The following is a 22,273-nucleotide window of genomic DNA, read 5'->3' on the forward strand; positions in this document are numbered from 1 at the left end:
AGCAGTTGGAAGCCATGGAAGGAGAGTTGTATGGCATTGAAGCTCGTCTGGAGGTTAGAACCTCTTCAGCGTCTCATCCCGTCAGCGGGATCAAAATCCAGCGAAAAATCATATCGCCATTAGCATAACAAAATTTAATAATTTGAAGAAAAAAAGAAAAAAAATGTTTTTTTCGTTTTATAGATACACCTCTCCTGAATCGACCCACGTCGTCCGATTTCAAAAAGGTTTTACAGGAAAAGCAAATCATTAGATTATGTTAGAGGAGTCCATCGTAAAAAGCAGAAACATAGCCATTTTCCGACCAACCACTTGCATCACAAATAACCAAAAAACAGCTAAATGCAGCACTAACCTTTTTACAAACTTCATCAGATGACACACCTAGGACATTATGTTACACAATGCATGCATTCTTTTGTTCAATAAAGTTCATATTTATATATGAAAACAGCATTTTACATCGGCGTCTGACGTTGACTAACTATTTTCCCGTCAAAAGCATCCGATGAAACAGTGCTACATTTTACTGAATTACTATTCGAAAACATGTTTAAAATGTAATATTGTCATTCTAAGATTTATAGATGAATATCTCTTGAAAGCACCTGTCATACCAGATTTAAAAATAACTTTACTGGGTAATCACACTTAGCGATAAAAGGGGATGCGATACTCAGAAAATGACCTAGTAAATACAGCTCGGCGCCATCTTGGAACAATCGCAGATCACATCTAATGTTGTATAATATTGTCAATAATCCCTTACCTTTAGTTGTCTTCATCAGAAAGCACTTCCAGGAATCCCAGGTCCACAACAGATGTATTTTCGGTCGAAAAAGTCCATCCTTTATGTTCCATTAGCATGCTGTTGTTAGCGCGTCTCAAGGCAGTATCCAAAAGCTCTGCCGGCCGCGGGACAGCCGTGTCGGGAAAAAAGCAATTTTTTTCCCATTTAGGTACGTTCAAACATGTCAAACGTTGTATAACATAAATCTTCAGGGCCTGTTTCAACAAGAGAGCCAATAAGATTCGAGGGGGACGATTTCAATGTGTTTCAAAACATTTCCAAAGGTGGGGGTAGACAGGGCCGCCGGCGTCATAATGGTGATGGCCCTCCCGCTGTGACCAATTTCCAACGCGTCTCATTGACTGAGTTTCGACAGTAGAAGGCTCAAAACACTTTGTAAAGACTGGCGACATCTTGTGGAAGCAATAGGAAGTGCTCAAATAACGATAGTTCACGGTGTGAATAATAGGCAACGACGTGAAGTTGAGTCCACAATTCAGAATTCCACTTCCTGTTTCAATCGGTCTCGGGGTTTTGACTGCCATATGAGTTCTGTTATACTCACAGACACCATTCAAACAGTTTTAGAAACTTTAGGGTGTTTTCTATCCACAGGTATTAATTATATGCATATCCTAGCTTCTGAGTCTGATTAGTAGGCCGTTGAAAATGGGCACAAATTTTTTCCAAAATGCGCTGTGGCGCCCCCTATCCTAGGGTAACGTCAAGAGGTTAACACAGTGTCCAAAGAAGGGCCAGAAATATACAGAATGGTGTCGTCTGCGTAGAGGTGGATCAGAGATTCACCAGCAGCAAGAGCGACATCATTGATGTATACAGAGAAAAGAGTTGGCCCAAGAATTGAAACCCTGTGGTACCCCCATAGAGACTGCCAGAGGTTCGGACAGCAGGCCCTCCGATTTGACACACTGAACTCTATCAGAGGAAGTAGTTGGTGAACCAGGCGACGCAATCGTTTGAGAAACCAAGGCTACTGAGTCTGTCGACGAGGATGTGGTGATTTACAGAGTCAAAAGCTTTGGCCAGGTCAATGAATACATCAGCACAGTATTGTTTCTTATCGATGGCGGTTACGATGTCGTTTAGGACCTTGAGCGTGGCTGAGGTGCACCCATGACCAGCTCTGAAACCAGATTGCATAGCGGAGAGGGTGCGGTGGGATTCGAAATGGTCGGTAATCTGTTTGTTGACTTGGCTTTCGAAGACCTTAGAAAGGCAGGGAAGGATGGATATAGGTCTGTAGCAATTTGGGTCAAGAGTGTCACCTCCTTTGAAGAGGGGGATGACAGCCGCTGCTTTCCAATCTATGGGAATCTCAGACGACACGAGAGGTTGAACAGGCTAGTAATAGGGGTTGCAATAATTTCGGCAAATAATTTTAGAAAGAAAGGGTCCAGATTGTCAAGCCCAGATGATTTGTAGGGGTCCAGATTTTGCAGCTCTTTCAGAACATCAGCTGAATGGATTTGGGAGAAGGAGAAATGGGGGAGGCTTGGGCGAGTAGCTGTGGGGGGTGCAGTGCTGTTGAATGCAGTAGGGGTAGTTAGGTGGAAAGCATGGCCAGCTGTAGAAAAATGCTTATTGAAATTCTCAATTATAGTGGGCTTATCGGTGGTGACAGAGTTTCCTATCCTCAGTGCAGTGGGCAGTTGGGAGGAGGTGTTCTTATTCTCCATGGACTTTACAATGTCCCAGAACTTTTTAGAGTTTGAGTTGCAGGAAGCAAATTTCTGTTTGAAAAAGCTAGCCTTGGCATTTCTAATTGCCTGTGTGTATTGGTTTCTAACTTCCCTGAAAAGTTGCATATCGCGGGGGCAGTTCGATGCTAATGCAGAACGCCACAGGATATTTTTGTGTTGTTAAGGGCAGTCAGGTCTGGGGAGAACCAAGGGCTATATCTGTTCCTGGTTCTAAATTTCTTGAAAGGGGCATGCTTATTTTAGATGGTGAGGAAGGCATTTTAAAAAAAATAACCAGGCATCCTCTACTGACGGGATGAGGTCAATATCCTTCCAGGATACCAGGGCCAGGTCGATTAGAAAGGCTTGCTTGTTGATAGCTGCCATTTTGGAGTAATCTAAAATCCTAAATAGCATTAGAAATATTCACTTGCCTTTAATAATCTTCATCAGAAGGCACTTCCAGGATTCCCAGGTCCACAATAAATGTTTTGTTCGATAAAGTCCATAATTTATGTCGAAATACCCCCTTGTTGTTTGCGCGTTCAGTTAGCTACTCCAAGTGTAGGAAGCGCGCGGAAAATGTCACGACAAAGTCAAAAAAAGTTATATTTACGTTCATTCAAACATGTCAAACATGGTATAGCATCAATCTTTAGAGCCTTTTTATCTTAGAACTTCAATAATATTCCAACCGGACGATTGCATTGTCTTGAAAACGTTTTGGAATACTGCTACCTCACGTGAACGAGCATCAGAAACCCATGTAATTTTCTGAGTCACCTACTTCCATGTGCTCTTGTTCGCTCTGTGTTTACCGCAAAAGCCTCAAACAACTTTCTAAAGACTGTTGACATCTAGTGGAAGCCTTAGGAAGTGCAAAATGAACCCAAAGTCACTGTGTTTGAAAGGCAATGGCTTGAAAAGACTACAGGCATCAGATTTCCATTTCCGGGTTGGATTTTTCTCAGGTTTTTGCCTGCCAAATGAGTTCTGTTATACTCACAGACATCATTCAAACAGTTTTGGAAACTTTAGTGTGTTTACTATCCAAATCTACTAATAATCTGCAAATATTTGGCTCTGGGCCTGAGTATTAGGCCGTTTACTCTGGGCACGCTTTTCATCCAAAAGTGAAAATACTGCCCCCTATACCCCAACAGGTTAATATTACAGACATATGTTACCCCTACAGCCAGGGATATCTACTGTAATATATTTACGTCATTATAGCCCAGACATCTGTTACCCCAACATCCGGGGATATCTACTGTAATATATTTGCGTCATTATAACCCAGACATCATCTGTTACTCCTACCTCCAGGGATATCTACTGGGAGCTCCTCTCGAGAAGGCCTGAAGCGTTCCAGAAATGACCCCGCCAAGTGTGCGACTGACCACGGCAACAGAGCAGGGGTTTCTGGAAAACACGAGTCCGGGAAACGTGAGTCCTATTTGTCATCCACCAGCAAGTTTCCGGCGTCCATGTCTGAGAAGCCACATCGTCCACCTTCCTCTGCTTCCTCTAAGCCAGGCGCCAAGCCAGCGGCCGGGAAGGAGACCGCCCTAGGACAGGACTCAGAGGTGTGCCCTTCACAGAGCTTTTGGTTCAATCTTTTGTTTGCTATGCACAGTGTCATTAGGACTTTTAAGATTAACTACGTTATCAGTAATAATTACTTTCAGTAGTAATATCATTTAGGGAAATTTCACAAATTGAATTAGAACTAACTTATAAGGATAGCAGCTTCTTCACACTCCCATCCAACCCAAGCAGTGCTTGTAAACCTTCCTTCCTTGATTTTTAGGTCCAGTCCTCCAATGCGCCACAGAAGAAGCCGACTCCAACGCTGCAGAAGAAGAATCCTCCAGGTTCCTACTTGCTCTATCTGACGGGCCTCCCTGTAGATGCCAAGTACCAGGAAGTGGTGTCACTGGTGCAGTCCTTCGGCAAGGTCACTAATGTCCTCATCATCAGGAACGAGGAGGGGGAGGAGAACCAGGGGCAGCCGCAATACAGTAAAGTGAGTATAGATAACTGTGTGGGAGTGTCAAGTTAGGCATCATACACTTTAATGCTAAGTGTGGTGTCTTTTTGATAAATATGAAGACATCTTGTTTACCCCCTTGAGTCGATTTCACCGGCCGGCCCTGCATAATAAAAAAAATCCCCATCAAAATCCCTCAGTTTAAGCATTGTTGTGGACTTAACATCTAATTTGTTTGTTTTCCTGTTTATAAAAGTGTGATTTTTTTTTTTTTTTTTTGGAGAGCGAAAACCTGAAAAAAATGGAAACCTGGGAAAACTAAACATGGAATTTGGGGGGAAAACTGAAACTGATTTTATAGGGCTCAATAAATATGCTGAAGCATGGGGTAGGCCCCTTTGCATTTATTCTATTATCCCAGATGTGATCTTTTAACTGGTTAGCTTCCAAAAAGTAAATGTGGACTGTTGTAACATCTTCAAAGTGCGCCAGGCAGATATATTGGTAAAGTCTTCCTGAAATCGTCCATATTGTTTTGTCGTGGCGGGAATGATTTTGCCGTGGCACAGCACTACATATAAATGACTGCAGCGGAAACACTGATACACTATATACAAAGGTATGTGGACACGACGTCAAATGAGTAGATTCGGCTATTGCTGCCACACCCGTTGCTGACAAATGTATAAAATCGAGCACACAGCCATGCAATCTCCATAGACAAACCTTGTCAGTAGAATGGCCTTACTGAAGAGCTCAGTGACTACCAACATGGCACCGTCATAGGATGCCACCTTTCCAACAAGTCAATTGGTCAAATTTCTACCCTGCTAGAGCAGCCCCGGTCAACTGTAAGTGTTGTTATTGTGAAGTGGAAACGTCTAGGAGCAACAACGGCTCAGCCGCGACGTGGTAGGCCACACAAGCTCACAGAACAGCACCGCCAAGTGCTGAAGGACGTTGCGCGTAAAAATCGCCTGTCCTCGGTTGCAAAACACTACTGATTTTCAAACTGCCTCTAGAAGCAACGTCAGTACAAGTACTCTTCGTCGGGAGCTTCATGAAATGGGTTTCCATGGCCGACAGCCACGTACAAGCCTAAGAACACCATGCGCAATGCCAACAATCGGCTGGGGTGGTGTATAGCTTGCCGTCATTGGACTCTGGAGCAGTGAAAACGCGTTCTCTGCAGTAATGAATCACTTTTTACCATCTGGCAGTCTGACGGATGAGTCTGGGTTTGGCGGATGCCAGGAGAACGCTACCTGCCCCAATGCATGGTGTCAACTGTAAAATTTGGTTGCGGAGGTGTAATGTTCTGGGGCTGTTTTTCATGGTTCGAGCTAGGCCCCTTAGTTCCAGTGAAGGGACATCTTAACGCTATAGCATACAATGACATTCTAGACTATTCTGTGTTTCCAACTTTGTGGCAACAGTTTGGGGAAGGACCTTTACTGTTTCAGCATTACAATGCCCCCGTGCACAAAGCAAGGTCCATACAGAAATGGTTTGTCAAGATCGGTTTCGAAGAACTTGACTGGCCTGCACAGAGACCTGACCTTAACCCTATCGAACACCTTTGGTATGAATTGGAACGCCCCCTGTTGAGCCAGGCCTAATCGTCCAACATCAGTTCCTGACCTCACTAATGCTCTTGTGCCAGGGACCTCACGATATGTATTGCGATTCAATGTTCCAACATAATGCTCACGGTATGTCTGTTGCAAAGGTACAAGAGAGAGCCATGATAAAACAAGTTTTGATCTGTCATGGAATTAAGTGAAATAAAAAATGGCAATAAAAGATGGAAAACAAGCTATGAAGCAAGAATACTGGTGCAGGTACAGCCCACTAGTGCAAAAATAATATTGAGATATGTAACTGTACCCCCCCATCACTAGTTTTGGATCCATCTTTCTAACCTCTGCCCCTCTCGGTGTCTCTGTTCCTCCAGGCCACTGTTTGCATGCAGAAAGAGCAGGACGCTAAAGCGCTGGCTGAGTGCCTCACTCTCAACATACGGGAACACCCCATCTCTGTCTCCGACCAGGTTTGTCCCGCCCTACTTACCGTACCAAAGCCACCTCAGCTCCCAGCTGGGTATTCATCCACTGGATTGTAAATCATAGAATTGGCTCATGTTTCCCTTGTAGTGAGGAAGATAGTAATGACAGAAAGAGGAGAAAATTAAATATAAAGGTGATGATTGATCAAATTGAATGTTTATTTCTTTGTTTTACAGAATGGCGAGGAGGAGATTACTTCCTCGATACCTGTCATTATAAAAGGGTAAGTATTATGCATTACCTGTATATACTAGGGTTATCTTTGACCCCTGAACTTTGCCACTTATGTGTTATTACGGAGGCAATTCTTCACACATTTCACTACTCTCCATAGAGAACTGATCGGTGCTCCCAAGACACCTGCAGCCCCGAACGAGGCCAACTTGACTGTTAAAGGCCCAGGTAAAAAAACATAAAATTATATAGTGCATTTTGTTTCACCAACGCCCTATGTATTCTGCTCAAAAGTATTGCACTAAATAGCAAGTAGGGTGCCAGCCTTAGATGTCTTGATTAATATACAACTAATGATGTTTGATAGACCTGATCAATAAGAGTTGTGAAATTGAACATTTTTTTCCCCCACAGAAGCCAGCGTTGGGCAGAAGAATTCAAATGAGGTGCTTTATTTTTGTTTCTGTCTCTTATTTGCCAGTATGTCTATTACAATTTTTTTATTAAGTATTTCAATATTATATATCACATCTACAGAAATACAATTGACGGTTGTCACGTGCCAAATACGTGTAGATTTTACTCTGAAATGCTTATTTACAAGCCCTTAACCTCTTGGGGCTAGGTGGGACGCTAGCGTGCCACCCGTGGTGCACTCCATCAACAGCAGGTGCATTTCAAGAGCGGCAAATTTGAATCCAAATAAATGTCAAAATTCAAATTTTTCAAAAATACAACTATGTTACACCATTTGAAAGATAAACATCTCCTTAATCTAACCACGTTTTACGATTTCAAAAAGGTTTTACGGCGAAAGCATAAATTTAGAGTATGTTAGGACAGTACATTTACAAGAGTTGTGTGTAATGTTTTGTCAAGTCAAAGACAAGGTCACCAAAACCATAAAACCAGCTAAAATGATACACTAACCTTTTACAATCTCCATCAGATGACACTCCTAGGACATTATGTTAGACAATGCATGCATTTTTAGTTCTATCAAGTTGATATTTATATCCAAAAACAGCGTTTTACTATGGCATTGATGTTGAGGAAATCGTTTCCCTCCAATAACCGGCAGTCAAGTCAGCGTCACAAATTAAATAATTAAAATTAGAAAACATTGGTAAAATATTATATTGTCATTTAAAGAATTATAGATTTACATCTTTTGAACGCAATCAACTTGCCAGATTTAAAAATAACCTTACTGGGAAATCACACTTTGCAATAATCTGAGCACTGTGCCCAGAAAAATACGCGTTGCGATACAGACTAGACGTCATGTTGGGGAGATCTAAAATCGAAAATACTATGTAAATAATCCATTACCTTTGATTCTCTTCATCAGATGTCACTTCCAGGTATCACAGGTCCATAACGAATGTAGTTTTGTTCAAAAAAGCTCATCATTTATGTCCAAAAATCTCCGTCTCGTTAGCACATGATGTAAGCCAGCCGGACTTCTCGTCATGAACGAGGGGAAAAAATATATTTCCGTTCGTTCAAACATGTCAAACGTTGTATAGCATAAATCATTAGGGCCTTTTTAACCAGAACATGAATAATATTCAAGGTGGACGAATGCATAGTCTTTTATAACGTATTGGAACGAGGGTACCCAACATGAAGTAGCGCGCCAGGTGTCTAATGGGACATCACCGTTCCATGGCTCTTGTTCGGTCAGATCTCCCTCCAGAAGACTCAAAACACTTTGTAAAGGCTGGTGACATCTAGTGGAAGCAATAGGAAGTGCCAAAATATTCCTAAACCCCTGTGTTTTTCAATGGGATAGGTTTAAAGTCAATACAACACATCAGGTATCCACTTCCTGTCAGAAAATGTCTCAGGGTTTTGCCTGCCAAATGAGTTCTGTTATACTCACAGACACCATTCAAACAGTTTTGGAAACTTTAGAGTGTTTTCTATCCATATATAATAAGTATATGCATATTCTAGTTACTGGGTAGGATTAGTAACCAGATTAAATCGGGTACATTTTTTTTATCCAGACGTGCAAATGCTGCCCCCTAGACCCAACAGGTTAACCAACAATGCTTTAAGAAATAGAGTTAAGAAAATATTTACTAAATAAACAAAAGTTTTTTTTTTTATATTTAAAAAGACAATTACGTAATAGATAATAAACAGCGAGTAGCAGCAGTGTAAAAACAAAGGGGGGGGGGCAGTCAATGTAAATAGTCTGGGTGGCCATTTGCTGAACAATTAATCAGTCTTGTGGCTTGGGGATAGAAGCTGTTAAGGAGCCTTTTATTCCTTGACTTTATTACTGCTTTCTGTGCGGTAGCAGAGAGAACCGTCTATGACTTGGGTGATTTATTTGGGGGGGGGGGGCTTCCTCTGACACCACCTAGTATATAGGTCCTGGGTGTCGGGAAGTTTAGTGTTCCAGCATAGTGTTTCAGTTCATCTTTAACACTTTCAAACAATAGAAAACAGGGAGGCAGCCAGCCAGCCAGTCAGCGGTGTCTGAGCTGTAAGATTAAATGGGTTTCCCAACAGATACACAGGGAGCAGGTGAAGCCAACGAGGAAGAGGAAGAGGGGCTGTAGAGCGGGACAGGTCGAGAGACTCAAAAGACTGCAGAGGGAAAACAAGGTGCAGAACTGAACTGATATCTCATAGGCCCAGGCAGGGGATGCTACATTATGGAACGTTTAGATAGAAATCTATCATGTAGATTAGACTTGATTTAGCCCCGTCAGGACAGGTAGAATAGGAAATTGTATGACTCAGCTTTATTCATAATATCTCTGTATACAACGTTCTGACCGTTTTCTTTTGTTACCTCACTGAATACGCCGTCTTGATTATGACGGTCTTTGTCTCCTGTGGTTTGACCTTTTTTAGAGGGGCATGGTCAAGATTACTGGACTTCCTGAAAGCGGCTGCTCCGAGATTGATATCGCCAAGCTGGCCCAACCCTTCGGAAAACCTGTCAAGATCCTACTCATCACCAAGCCCAGTGAGGTAGGCACGTTATCCACAATACATCACTCACTTTCACATTGATTTGCATTATGTGGCTTAGGGCAGTGTTTCCCAACGCTGGTCCTCCATTACCCCAACAGTACACCCTGGACAAGCACACCTGATTCAACTTGTCAACTAATCATCAGGCCCTCAATGAGTTGAACCAGGTGTTTGTCCAGGGCTACTCAAAAATGTATATTGGTACTGAAGGACCAGGTTTGGGAATTTGATTCCCACATAGGACCTGCTGTATATTGTGTCAATGTTCTGTCAGATGCTTTGGGTAAAATAGTCAGTATAATGGAAATATCATATGATTTTCACATCGATTTTTTTTTTTAAACAATATATCTTGTTTACCCAATATCTTGTATACCCAGTATACCCAAGACTGTTGCTGACTGTTTGTGGTCCTCCCCAGGCTCTGGTCACCATGCAGGATGTGGAGTCAGCCCAGGAGATGGTGAAAGTTTACAATGACATGCCTGTCTGCATCAACGACTCTGTTCTGAACATGAGCCTGCTTCCAAACCTCCTGGTGGACTTCAACAGACCGGTAAGATAATGTGGCTTGACTGACTGATCCCTATTAGCTCCTAGTGGAGCACAGGCCTGAACTGTGCATCTCCAGCGTCCTCTGTTCTGGGCAGTTTTCTTCACTTAATTCCAGGTGGTTGCTGCAGGGTATGATGATAAATGTTCACTATGAAAAGGATGTTTTTGCACATTCAACTTATTTTTCACTGATCTGATTCAGTGATGACATAAAGAACTTTTCATTCCATTTTATTACCACAGGTGGCACTTTTCCATTCATTGATGGGACCCAGGAATCCTGTTAGTGTGAGTATTTTACTGTTTCTTCAGCTAACCTAAAAGGCTCTTAATAATAGCATTGTTGCTACCCCAAGACAAAGGTAGAAAAACACAGACAATCCCACCTGATTACGACCTGCATGTTAAAACATTAGGTTAAATCATGAAATGAATCACACCCAAGAGCATATATTATTGCAGAGTCCCTTTACAATTTCTAACAACTATTTAGAAAGTTGAGCTTCTTCCAGTAATTGGTACAAGTAAAGTTGTTTGTAATTCCAATACGTCCTGCAGAAGGCGGAGGTGGGAGGTGATGATGACTGGAACCGTCTCCTGGTTGTCAGTAACATCCCGGCCACGCCCTCCGGCCCAACAGAGATCCAGAAACTGGTCCAGCGCTTCGGCACAGTCCAACAGACTCTGGCACTCAAGGACAAGGTGAGGGACCTGTGGGTGGGGAGGGGTGTGTGTTGGGGGGTGGCGGGGATGTCTTTATGTGCTCAAGTGTCTGTCAAGGGGAGGGACATCTTAGTGAGGAACGTTTGTTTTTGTGTGAGGTTTAAGTGTTTGTGTCTTGCATCTACCCTGCCTACAGTAATTCCACACCATCCATCCAATCCTGTTTTCTTTACCCCATGCAGATCATCTTTGAGATGGGAACAGCAGACATGGCCAAGAGTGTCTTCAACCGCTTCCAGAAGTTTCCCTGCATTGTTCAGAACAACAAGCTCGCCTTCTCCTGGAAACCTGATCCCAAGATTGATCTACCTAAAGTCGACATCTCTGCTGCCGGCTCAACGGCTTCAACCGGTGACAATGACTCCCAGACTGCAGAGACTACTATGCCCCCTGGTGGCCAGGAGGACTCACTGTCTCAGTCAGGATTAAAGGTGGAGTCAGGAACAGGGGTTGATACTAAGGTTGAAGGACAGGAGGTTCAGCCAGGAAATCAAGGGATGAAGGTTGAAGGAGAGGTTCAAGCCACAAAGGAATCTCCAGCATTAGGAGGTAAGGATCAAGAGAAGGAGCCTAATGCATCTTCCGTACAGCCAGCAGGAGTGAACCAGAGAGAAGCTACAAAACCCAACATAGACCAACCTCGAGGTCAGGGTGGAGAGGAGGTCACAGAGAAAGTTGCAGACATTTCAACAACGGAGTCCGAAGAAACTGAAGAACCAGTCTCCTCGGCTGCTACCTCTGCTCCTCAAGCTGCTAAACCAGAGACTGAGAAAATGTCAGTTTCCAGTTCCACAACAGCCACCTCCGCCCCAGCCCCAAAAGTGATGGCGGCCATCATAGAGGCCTTACGACAGGAGAGCAGGAACAGATCCTCTACCAAGGTTTCCACCGAACAGGCTGCAGCTGAGAATCCTCCAGGTAAACAACCAAAAGATAAGGAGACTCCAGATGTTCAGGCTGCCCCCGCTCTTCCCAGAGTGACCCCAGAGATCCTGAAGGTGCTGCTGGAGGAGTGCAGGGTCCGGTCCTCCAGTAGGGCCGGCGCTGAGCAGGCCAGGAAGGAACAGGACCAGGCGCCCCCTGCAGGCCAAAAGCCATCCACTGGAAACCGAAGAGACCACAGTGGAGACAGGGAGCCTGGAAGAGAGCAGGTCACCAAGAGGAAGACCCGTGAGGAGGAAAGGGAGGAGAGGGAGAGCGCGAGGAAGGAGAGGGAGAAGAGGCTGAAGGCCCAAGAGGAGGAGAGGGAGAAAGGAAGGAGAGAGAAGAGGTGGTCCCACAGGGAACGGTCATCAGGATCACCGGGGTCCAGGTCCTCTATGAGGTATGACGGGAGCCGGCGCAGTGGGAAGAGCGGCGCCAGGTCTGAGTCCAGGAGAGGAAACGGAGAGGAGAAACAGCAGGTAGGAGAGAGGCTAGTGTGTTGGTATTCACTCTATATACAGAGAGGACAAAACATTAACAACACTTTCCATGACAGACTGTCCAGGTGGAAACTATGATCCCTTATTGACGCCACTTGTTAAATTCACTTCAATCAGTGTAGATGTAGATGAAGGGGAGGAGACAGGTTAAATAATGATTTTCAAGCCTTGAGACAATTGAGCCATGGATTGTGTATTTGTGCCATTCAGCGGGTGAATGAGCAAGAAAAAATAATTGTGCCTTTGAACGGGGTGTGGTAGTAGGTGCCAGGCGCACTGGTTTGTGTCAGACCCAGCAGCGTTGCAGTTCTTTTCACACTCAAAGTTTCCCGGTGCGTATCAAGAATGGTCCACCACCCAAAGGACATCCAGCCAACTTGACACAACTGTGGGAAGCGTTGGAGTCAACAGGCCAGCGTCCCTGTGGAACGCTTTCAACACCTTGTAGAGTGTGGGGGGGTGAAACTCAATATTAGGAAGGTGATCCTAATGTTTGGTATACTCATATATGGATGGAGAGAGAATCTCCACTGAACCAGAGTGTCGTATACCCATCATGAATATAGAATGCCAATATCAACTTTCCAAACATTTTGGGGAATGACTTGCCATTTTGAGGAAAGCAGTGGTTTTATAGTTAACTGTTCCCTGTCTTCTTTCAGGAAGAGGAGGAGTTAGGTGAGAACCACATCCCCTTCGACATGGCGGACTTTGTGACTGTGGACGAGGTGGGGGAAGTAGCTGCGGTGCCCCGTCCTCTCCCCGAGACTACCACAGAGGTGACTGAGGTTATGGAGGTGACCGTCAACGACCCTGTGACCACAGCCCTTGAGGCGGAGCAGCAGGCACCAGATGACACAACACCGATGGAGGTGGAGGGTGAGCCTAGGACAGCCAAGGTACAGGAGGAAGCTCTGGACAAACGAGAACAGAAGGAGGGGTTGTCCCCAGCAACCACAGAGGAGGGGTCAGTGAAGACTGCAGAGGGAACTGGGGAGGTGACAGAGGAGAAAGTTCCAGACTGTCAGGATTACATCATCAAAGAGGTCAGTGTGTCTAGTCACATTCCTAATTTGTGTAATCCCTTTCCTAAAAGGAAGGCTTCAACCCTATAGCATTCTACAACGAGCAGATCTGTGAGAAGACTACTTCAACCGAGGAAGGAGAAAATTAAGTGTTTCTAAAGTGTGAACACGACCCCAATCTTGTCTAACATTACTCTCCTTCAGCCTGTGGTCACTGTGCCGAAGACGACCTGTGACGAGGTCACTGAGGAGTCCAAGGTGAAAGGTCACGATGAGGCCACACCCACAGACGCACCTGCTGGAGAAGAGGAAAAGGAGGCTGGACGAGTGGAGGATCTCAACATTGGGACGTTTCTGACGGTGGACGAGGTGGGACAGGTGGAGGAAGACGGGGGGAAGAGGTCTGCTGAGACGGGTAAGAAACATACTGTATATCACTGCTATGCTCGTCTTGTGAAAGCCTGTCATTGTAAATAAAATCGGTTCTGCTGTGCTTACCTGTATAAATGTTTTTTTAAATTTTTTAATTTAAGATGTGGTAGGAAACTGGCCAGTAGAGGTAAGAAACAAACTTTATGTTAAGTCAATCTGCAACATATTTGTCTGAGGAGACTGGGTTGTGTTCAGTAGCGAAACGTTTTGAAATGGAGGTAACTACCCTCTGGTTTGCCACAGGAGGAAAAAGACTACAGGTAGAATGATGTTTTGAGAAATGGTAGCCAGCCACTGAATGCATAGTAGTGGTTGAGCTGGCCACCTGCATTTTGTTAAGTGGTCAAAGAATGGCATCCTGGTTTACATAGATTAGTGGTTGTGGTCATTGTAGAGGAGTGGTAGTGGTGAGGTCAGATAACCAACCCTATGTAATAGGGGTGTAATGGTACAAGCATTAGTACTGAACCGTTCGGTATGGAGACCTCAGTTCGGTCCGCACTGTGAACCCGAATGAGTAGATAAATAAGACATCTGTATGTGTATATACAGTACCAGTCAAAAGTTTACACACCTACTTATTCCAGGGTTTTTCTTTATTTGTATTATTTTCTACATTGTAGAATATTAGTGAAGTCATCAAAACAATTAAATAACACATATAGAATCATGTAGTACCCAAGAAAGTGTTAAACAAATCAAAATATGTTTGAGATTCTTCAAAGTAGCCACACTTTCCCTTGATGACAGCTTTGCACACTCTTGGCATTCTCTCAACCAGCTTCACGAGGTTTTCACCTGGAATCCATTTCAATTAACAGGTGTGCCTTGTTAAAAGTTAATTTGTAGAATGTGTTTCCTTAATGCGTTTGAGTCAGTTGTGTTGTGACATGGTAGGTGTGTGTTGTAACTTTGTATTGATTAATGTGACGACTGCTGTTCATCGAATTATTAACCATTTGTAATTACGTGATTTAATGAGTCAGGTAATTATTAACCTGGGGCACCATGGGAAAGTTTTGGCTTTGAGTTTCTATTTCCCAAATTAACTCAAAGAATATCAGAATATTGTTTTTACAACAGTCGCTAATTAATTTCCTCTACAGTCTCATTCTGAACGTTGCATAATCTGTGAATCTGCACAAACCCGAGTCTCACTAAAAGGTCTGTAGCACACCAATTGAGTTGATTAGTAAATAACAAGTTAAAATTATAATATAAGATGCAGTCTAGGCTATTGATTAGAACATAGTACAATGAAACAGTTCCCTAGTGTGCCAACACTTGCGTGTTACACGAAAATTGTGATTTCAAAAGAGAAAGAGAGTGCACGAGAGAAAAGCACACTTGGGTACATTTGTGAACTATGCTTATTTTAACCCTAACCTTGCCCCGAACTGCCGCTCTTATGGGTCAGAATATAATGATGTAATTACGTGTCAAAGGTCTCTGATGGGGTGTCTCCTCGTGGACCGAGTTCCTCCTTCTCTTCTGATGGCGAAACTTCTGTTGTTACCGGGTGTGACCCTCTGATTGTCCATACAACGTCTGTGTCCTTTCTCTTAGTGGTCTGTTTCCACACCCTTTTTCTGAAAGTGGGGTCTTCTGAGGACGGCTAATCAGCCATATAGGGGGTTCCAGCGTGAGAATGAAAGCAGTGTAGACACATGGTTCCTTGGCGAGAATAACCGTGTGGTCCAGCTTGAATTCACCCTGTTAGACACAGCTACTCATCCGTAGCATAGATTGTTAAAAGGTTCCTTTGTCTTCTTCAACCTCGTGTTGCATTTTGGGTTTACAACTAATTCGGTCCTTGGCTGCAGCTCGTTATGTTATAATGTTGTTTCTTAACTCACATGTTTTATACCCTCGGGTCAGAAGTGGGCCTTTCAGCCTGTAGGGCAAGTTCTCTGGGTGTAACTAGTTACGAGGCAAGGTCTGGATTTTACTCAGATCCAATTTAGACAACTAACTTCACATTTCATCTTAAAAAACCAAAAAAAAACATTCTCTTTGATCTGGACATTTTCCACACAACGTACAGTAAATATCAAGTACATGTTGTGAAAACTCTTCTAGTTATAACGTTTTCATTATAACGTCGTCATTTAACTTTTAATAACAAAAACAACATTTTAATATTTCATCTGTCGTCATTACTACCATTTTGTCTGATGAAACATATTGTCCATTTATTGCATGTTACTGTTCTGAGGTAGGTTCTCCATAGGCCCATCATACATTCCATTCCTCCATACTGAGAGGACAAAGGGATTTTGTCTGCTGCTTTAAGAGTTACAATGGGCAGGAGGTGTCATAAATCCCCCACCTCCATACCTCTCCATCTCTTTCCCCACTGATGGGTGTGAGAGATATCTCTGTGGGATTATGGTCCACAGTAATCTGACCCGAACATGCCATTCATGACAGGTGGTATACAGAAGATAGCCCTATTTGGTAAAAGACCAAGTCCATATTATGGAAAGAACAGCTCAAATAAGCAAAGTGAAACGAAGTGCGTCATTACTTTAAGACCTGAAGGTCAGTCAATCCAGATAATGGTCAACAACTTTGAAAGTTTCTTCAAATGCAGTCGCAAAAACCATCAAGCGCTATGATGAAACTTGCTCTCATATGGACCGCCACAGGAAAGGAAGACCCCCACAGGAAAGGAAGACCCAAAGTTACCTTTGCTGCAGAGGATAAGTTCAAAGCAAAGAAACCACTACTAAAGGACACCAATAATGTGTAACAACACCTGCACAGGATCGGTACATCCGAACATTACCATTTTTTTTATTTAACCTTTATTTAACCAGGTAGGCCAGTTGAGAACAAGTTCTCATTTACAACTGCGACCTGGCCAAGAACAAGCAAAGCAGTGCGACAAAAAACAGAGTTACACATGGGATAAACAAAAGTACAGTCAATAACACAATAGAAAAATCTATATACACTGTGTGCAAATGGAGTAAGGAGGTAAGGAAATAAATGGGCCATAGTAGCGAAGTAATTACAATTTAGCAAATTAACACGAGTGATAGTTGTGCAAGTAGAAATACTGGTGTGCAAAAGAGCAAAAAAATAAAAACATCACACCTGTGGGACAGGTACAGGATGGAAACAACAACTGCCCGAGTTACACCAGGAACACACAATCCCTCCATCAGTGCTCAGACTCTCCACAATAGGCTGAGAGAGGCTGGACTGAGGGCTTGCAGGCCTGTCGTAAGGCAGCTCCTCACCAGACATCACCGGCAACAACGTCGCCTATGGGCACAAATCCACCGTCGCTGGACCAGACAGGACTGACAAAAAGTGCTCTTTACTGACGAGTCGCGGTTTTGTCTAACCGGGGATGATGGTAGGATTTGCATTTATCGTCGAAGGAATGAGCCTTACACCGAGGCCTGTACTCTGGAGCGGGATTGAGTTGGAGGGTCCGTCATGGTCTGGGGTGGTGTGTCACAGCATTATCGGACTGAGCTTGTTGTCATTGCAGGCAATCTCAACGCTGTGCGCTACAGGGAAGAACATCCTCCTCCCTCATGTGGTACCCTTACTGCAGGCTCATCCTGACATGACCCTCCAGAATGAGGGTAGCCTTCCCTGTAGCTCAGTTGGTAGAGCATGGTGTTTGCAACACCAGGGTTGTGGGTTCGTTTCCCACGGGGGGCCAGCACAGAAAAAAAATGTATGAAATGTATGCATTCACTACTGTAAGTCGCTCTGGATAAGAGCGTCTGCTAAATGACTAAAATGTAAATGTAAATGTAATGACAATGCCACCAGCCATACTGCTCGTTCTGTGCGTGACTTCCTGCAAGACAGGAATGTCAGTGTTCTGCCATGGCCAGCGAAGTGCCCAGATCTCAATCCCATTGAGCACGTCTGGGACCTGTTGGATTGGAGTGTGAGGTCTAGAACCCCCCCCAGAAATGTCCGGGAACTTGCAAGTGCCTTGATGGAAGAGTGGAGAAACATCTCACAGCAAGAACTGGCAAATCTGGTTCAGTCCATGAGGAGGAGATGCACTGCAGTACTTAATGCAGCTGGTGGCCACACCAGAAACTTACTGACTTTTGATTTTGACCCCCCCTCCCTTTTTTTGGTTCAGGGACACTTCCATTTCTGTTAGTCACATGTCTGTGGAACTTGTTCAGTTTGTCTCAGTTTAGTCTTATGTTCATACAAATATTTACACATGTTAAGTTTGCTGAAAATAAATGCAGTTGACAGTGAGAGGACGTTTCTTTTTTTTGCTTAGTTTATATACAGAAATGTAATTTGAGAAAAGGTCAAATGAAACAAAATGCAGCTAGTTTGCAATCTTTCCAGCTTCAGTTTGAAGTGATTGTGTTAGCTGTGTTGTTAGCTAGCTCCCCTGAACAACAGTGTCCTGAAGAGTGAACATATTTTCGATCCCAGGCGAAATTGCGCCTCATTAGCTCATTGTTACCAATATATCTAAATAAATGTCACTAGAAATCAGTTTATTCAAATGCGGCTACTTACTGCAGCTGTTTTTCTGGTTGCACTTTTTGACGTGGCTGTAAGTTATCCCTTGCTAGCTAGCCAACTACGGCTAAGAACGTTGCCAGCAGGTATGGCAATGGAACATTTAGAGCAAACAACTGGATTGTGTCCATAGATACAGAACAAAACAACTGAACGACTGGGTCACTTCTCTGGAACCCGAACCAATAGAACGAACGACCAGCCGGCTTTGGTAGCAACCCTAGATTGGTGTTGGAACTATATCTTGTGGAAGGATGAAAATTAGTATGAATACATTCATCAAAATAACAATTAAAATATGTAAATCATTATTTGAATATGTTGGTAACCCGTTTTATAAAGGTTATAATACACACAAAGCTGGTGTTTGACACGGGCCTAACAACACCCGTGCCAATATATCCTCAACACTGGCATCTCTGGCATTCACATAATGAACATAAATGGAATCTGGGATACCAACACTATTTTTATTAAATAAAGTTAACAGTAACGGTTGGCATTTCATTTTCCTGCTGTACTGAAACTGAACCGTGACCCCCCCAAACACTGCAATACGTACCTAACCGTGGGTTTGGTGAACTGTTACAGTCCTAGTATGTAGATCAATGGTAGCTATGGTAACCACTATACAGCTAGATTATAAAATGTGTTAGAGGTGAACTCAGCCAAATCAATGGTGGAGGCAAGTGCATTTTAACCTGGTTACCAGTCTGTTTTGTGTTGTTATGCCACTCCTCGTCATGGCATGATGGCATAAAAAGATGGGTTCTTTGAGAAGTAGAAAAAGATGGTTGATTGACAGCCTGAAACCACATTAGTTGGATTGTTTCTAAGGTGTCAGTGATTTTTATTTTTGTGATTTCATGTTTTAAAGACTTTTCACAACAACAACAAAAAATGTTTTCCTTCCTTGTAAGGACATTCTGGTGATTTGTCAGGTCTAGGAAAACCCACACAACCAACAAGCAGAACAGTTAAAACAAACAATGCTAAAGTCTCAGTGATGACCCTGCTCCTTCCTCCATCTTCTCTTTCATCTCTCAGTGGAGTCTAAGCGAAGGAGGACATCTCAGGAGGAGAGAGAGGAGGAGACAGCGAGGAGGAAGATGAAGATGGAACCCCTCTTTTATAAAGACTACATCATCCCCCCTTTCAACCCTGACTGCCCTGTCGGTGAGACTCAAATGATGTTGCTTTTGACAGTTAACTAATTGTTGAAATTGATTAGGGTAGTTCTAATGATAAACTAGTCAAGCGTATCTATTATCAGAATACTGTCTTTGTGCTAGGTGTGTGTGTTTACCTAGGCCCCATCGTATAATCACATCAGTTGTATGTTTTAAATCTGGTTTTGTTTCTGGTCTGTTTGGTCACTATCAGGAATGGAGTTTCTGGTCCCCAAGTCAGGCTTCTTCTGCAAGGTGTGTTCTAAGTTCTACAGCGGAACTGACGAGGCCGAGAAGAACCACTGCAAGACCCTCAAACACCATCAGAACCTGGAGGTGAGAACCAAAAACAACCAATCAGCCACAACTGAAAGTCAACCTCCAATCAGAAAGAACATTTTGACAATCGGGGATGGGGTCAATTCCATTGAGTAAATTCAGTTGGCAAAACAAATTTTGAATTTCATTTTGCTTCCTGAATTGAAACTTCAAAAAAAAAACTTTAAAAAATATTGTTTTTATTGTCCAGGTGTTACGTGTTTGATTATTAATACATTGATACTCAGGAGTGGGGAATGAGGTGAAGGAATGTGTCTGGTCATGGAAACCATCCCCAGACAGGCTTAAGTTTGGCAGCAGTGGCTCTCTCTCGTGGAACCCTTATGTTCCGCATATGAATCAACATTATCTAGTAACAAAGATACTCATGATTGTCTTTTTATTCTTCTACAGAAGTCCCTGGAGAAGTGGAGAGTGAAGAAAGACTGACTCTCCATGATGAGATGAAGCGTTAAATATTGACTATCTGTGACCCAACCACTGACTGACTGATTCATTCCTGTCTTAACTCTTTTCCCACTTCTTGTTTTTGTTTTTCTTCCCCGTGGGTCCAATCTCTCCCTCTCACACTCACAACTATAACTGTTTCATTTAGTTAGTTATTTCCCCATGATATAGAAGATAAGTGATTCAATAGCGAAAAATTAAAGTAGAAACCAGTGTACAATGAAAATAAAGTGTTTTATTCAATCACTGTGTCTGTTTTGTAATTGAAACCATCCTTTGAAGACATGTTTACCAGAGTAATCTTTTACCCTTATTCAATACAACTGTATTCATCCCTCCAGGGCAAACCTGTCTATCTACTTATGCAGCATCCTGATTTTGAATACTGTTAGTTCAGCAGTGTGGTTTCCCCTGGATGTCCATGCGCACCAAGAGAAATGTACTGATTTCCATGTTCAACTCATGCATGGACCATTAGCTTCCCCCAGCAATAGCACAGCTAGCCACTGTGCTAAAACGGCTAACCTCCTGTTAACATGGAAATATATTAGACTTGGCTTTAGTTAAATTTATCGTGCTCTTTTATATACAGTAGCTATTTCAAATCTATACATTCCAATGACTCACTACTTCACTGCAACAGTTGATTTCTGTAAAAGAGAATTATGTCACTATAAATGCATTAAAACAAACAATACATGTTTTGTATTTATCTGACATCGATGAGACAGCCAATAGGGAGGAGGTCAGAGAACTGGCAGTGGTGTCAGGACAATCTCTCAATGTGAGCAAGACAAAGGAGCTGATAGTGGACTATAAGAAAAGGAGGGACGAACAGGCCCCCATTAACACCGACGGGTCTGAAGTGGAGCAGGTTGAGAGTTTCAAGTTCCTTGGTGTCCACATCACCAACAACGAACATGGTCCATACACACCAAGACTGTTGTAAAGAGGGAACGACAGCACCTCTTCCACATCAGGGGACTAAAGATTTGGCATGGGTCCCCAGATCCACAAAAAGTTCTACAGCTGCACCATCAAGAACATCCTGACAGGTTGCATTGTATGATAGTGATCAAACAGACCAGTACATCACTGGCACCAAGCTTCCTGCCATCCAGGACCTATATATTAGGTGATGTCAGAGGAAGGCACAAACAATTGTCAAAGACTCCAGTCAACCAAGTCAGAAACTATTCTCTCTGCTACCGCATGGCAAGCGGTACTGGAGCGCTAAGTATAGGACTAAAAGTCTCCTTAACAGCTTCTACCCCCAAGCCATAAAACTGCTGAACAACTAAACTAATCTAATGGCCACCCGGACTATTTACATTTAACCCCCACATTTAGTTTTTATGCTACTGCTCATTGTCTATGCATTCACTTTACAAATTACCTTGATTAACCTATACCACTGCCCCCCCCCCCCTGTATATAGCCTCGTTATTATGTACATTTCTTGTGTTACAGTACAGTTACAGATGGATTAGATTTTATAAAAAAAAAATTACTTTAGTTTATTTAATAAAATATTTACTAACTCTATTTCCTGAACGGCATGGTTGGTTAAGGGCTTGTAAGTAAGCATTTCACGGTAAGGTCGACACCTGTTGTATTCTGTGCATGTGACAAATAACATTTGATTAATTACATTTTGATACCTTAACAGAATGTTTTAATAAGATTGTAGCCTAGGCCTACTCTGCTGACTGACAATAGAGCAGTAAAAACAACCTTGTCTTGAATGCAACCATGTTATCAAAAGTATTTATTTGTATTATAGCTAACCCCTCATACCCTTTTCATAACCTTAACCTAATTCTCAACCTGCTACGTTAATTCTCATAACCTACTACGAAAGTCAAATATAACATTAATTTGACAAAAGTTGAATCCCTTCTAGCCATGACCATGAAAAGGGAAGATA

At 43.0% G+C, this 22,273-nt stretch overlaps 1 protein-coding gene across 6 annotated transcripts in view; it reads left to right on the forward strand.

Moving 5' to 3' along the window:
- LOC106610436 (zinc finger protein 638) overlaps positions 1 to 20,589 on the forward strand; it is a 56,892-nt gene extending 36,303 nt beyond the window's left edge. For 5 of the 6 annotated variants that reach the window (XM_014209806.2, XM_014209808.1, XM_045722973.1 and 2 more), the window contains exons 6-22: positions 3,817 to 4,076; positions 4,301 to 4,516; positions 6,435 to 6,530; positions 6,723 to 6,769; positions 6,881 to 6,948; positions 7,135 to 7,166; positions 9,244 to 9,339; positions 9,592 to 9,711; positions 10,136 to 10,270; positions 10,513 to 10,557; positions 10,828 to 10,971; positions 11,175 to 12,395; positions 13,079 to 13,462; positions 13,646 to 13,856; positions 19,439 to 19,567; positions 19,775 to 19,896; positions 20,293 to 20,589. In XM_014209806.2, the coding sequence (XP_014065281.1) occupies positions 3,817 to 4,076; positions 4,301 to 4,516; positions 6,435 to 6,530; positions 6,723 to 6,769; positions 6,881 to 6,948; positions 7,135 to 7,166; positions 9,244 to 9,339; positions 9,592 to 9,711; positions 10,136 to 10,270; positions 10,513 to 10,557; positions 10,828 to 10,971; positions 11,175 to 12,395; positions 13,079 to 13,462; positions 13,646 to 13,856; positions 19,439 to 19,567; positions 19,775 to 19,896; positions 20,293 to 20,328 (3,362 nt within the window). In that variant the 3' untranslated portion in view covers positions 20,329 to 20,589. The remainder of the gene's footprint in view (positions 1 to 3,816; positions 4,077 to 4,300; positions 4,517 to 6,434; positions 6,531 to 6,722; positions 6,770 to 6,880; positions 6,949 to 7,134; positions 7,167 to 9,243; positions 9,340 to 9,591; positions 9,712 to 10,135; positions 10,271 to 10,512; positions 10,558 to 10,827; positions 10,972 to 11,174; positions 12,396 to 13,078; positions 13,463 to 13,645; positions 13,857 to 19,438; positions 19,568 to 19,774; positions 19,897 to 20,292) is intronic. The other variant, XM_014209807.2, reaches the window with a different exon arrangement.
- Positions 20,590 to 22,273: the final 1,684 nt, after the last annotated feature.

The sequence above is a fragment of the Salmo salar genome, chromosome ssa08, assembly GCF_905237065.1.
Source record: "Salmo salar chromosome ssa08, Ssal_v3.1, whole genome shotgun sequence".
Classification (NCBI taxonomy): domain Eukaryota; kingdom Metazoa; phylum Chordata; class Actinopteri; order Salmoniformes; family Salmonidae; genus Salmo; species Salmo salar.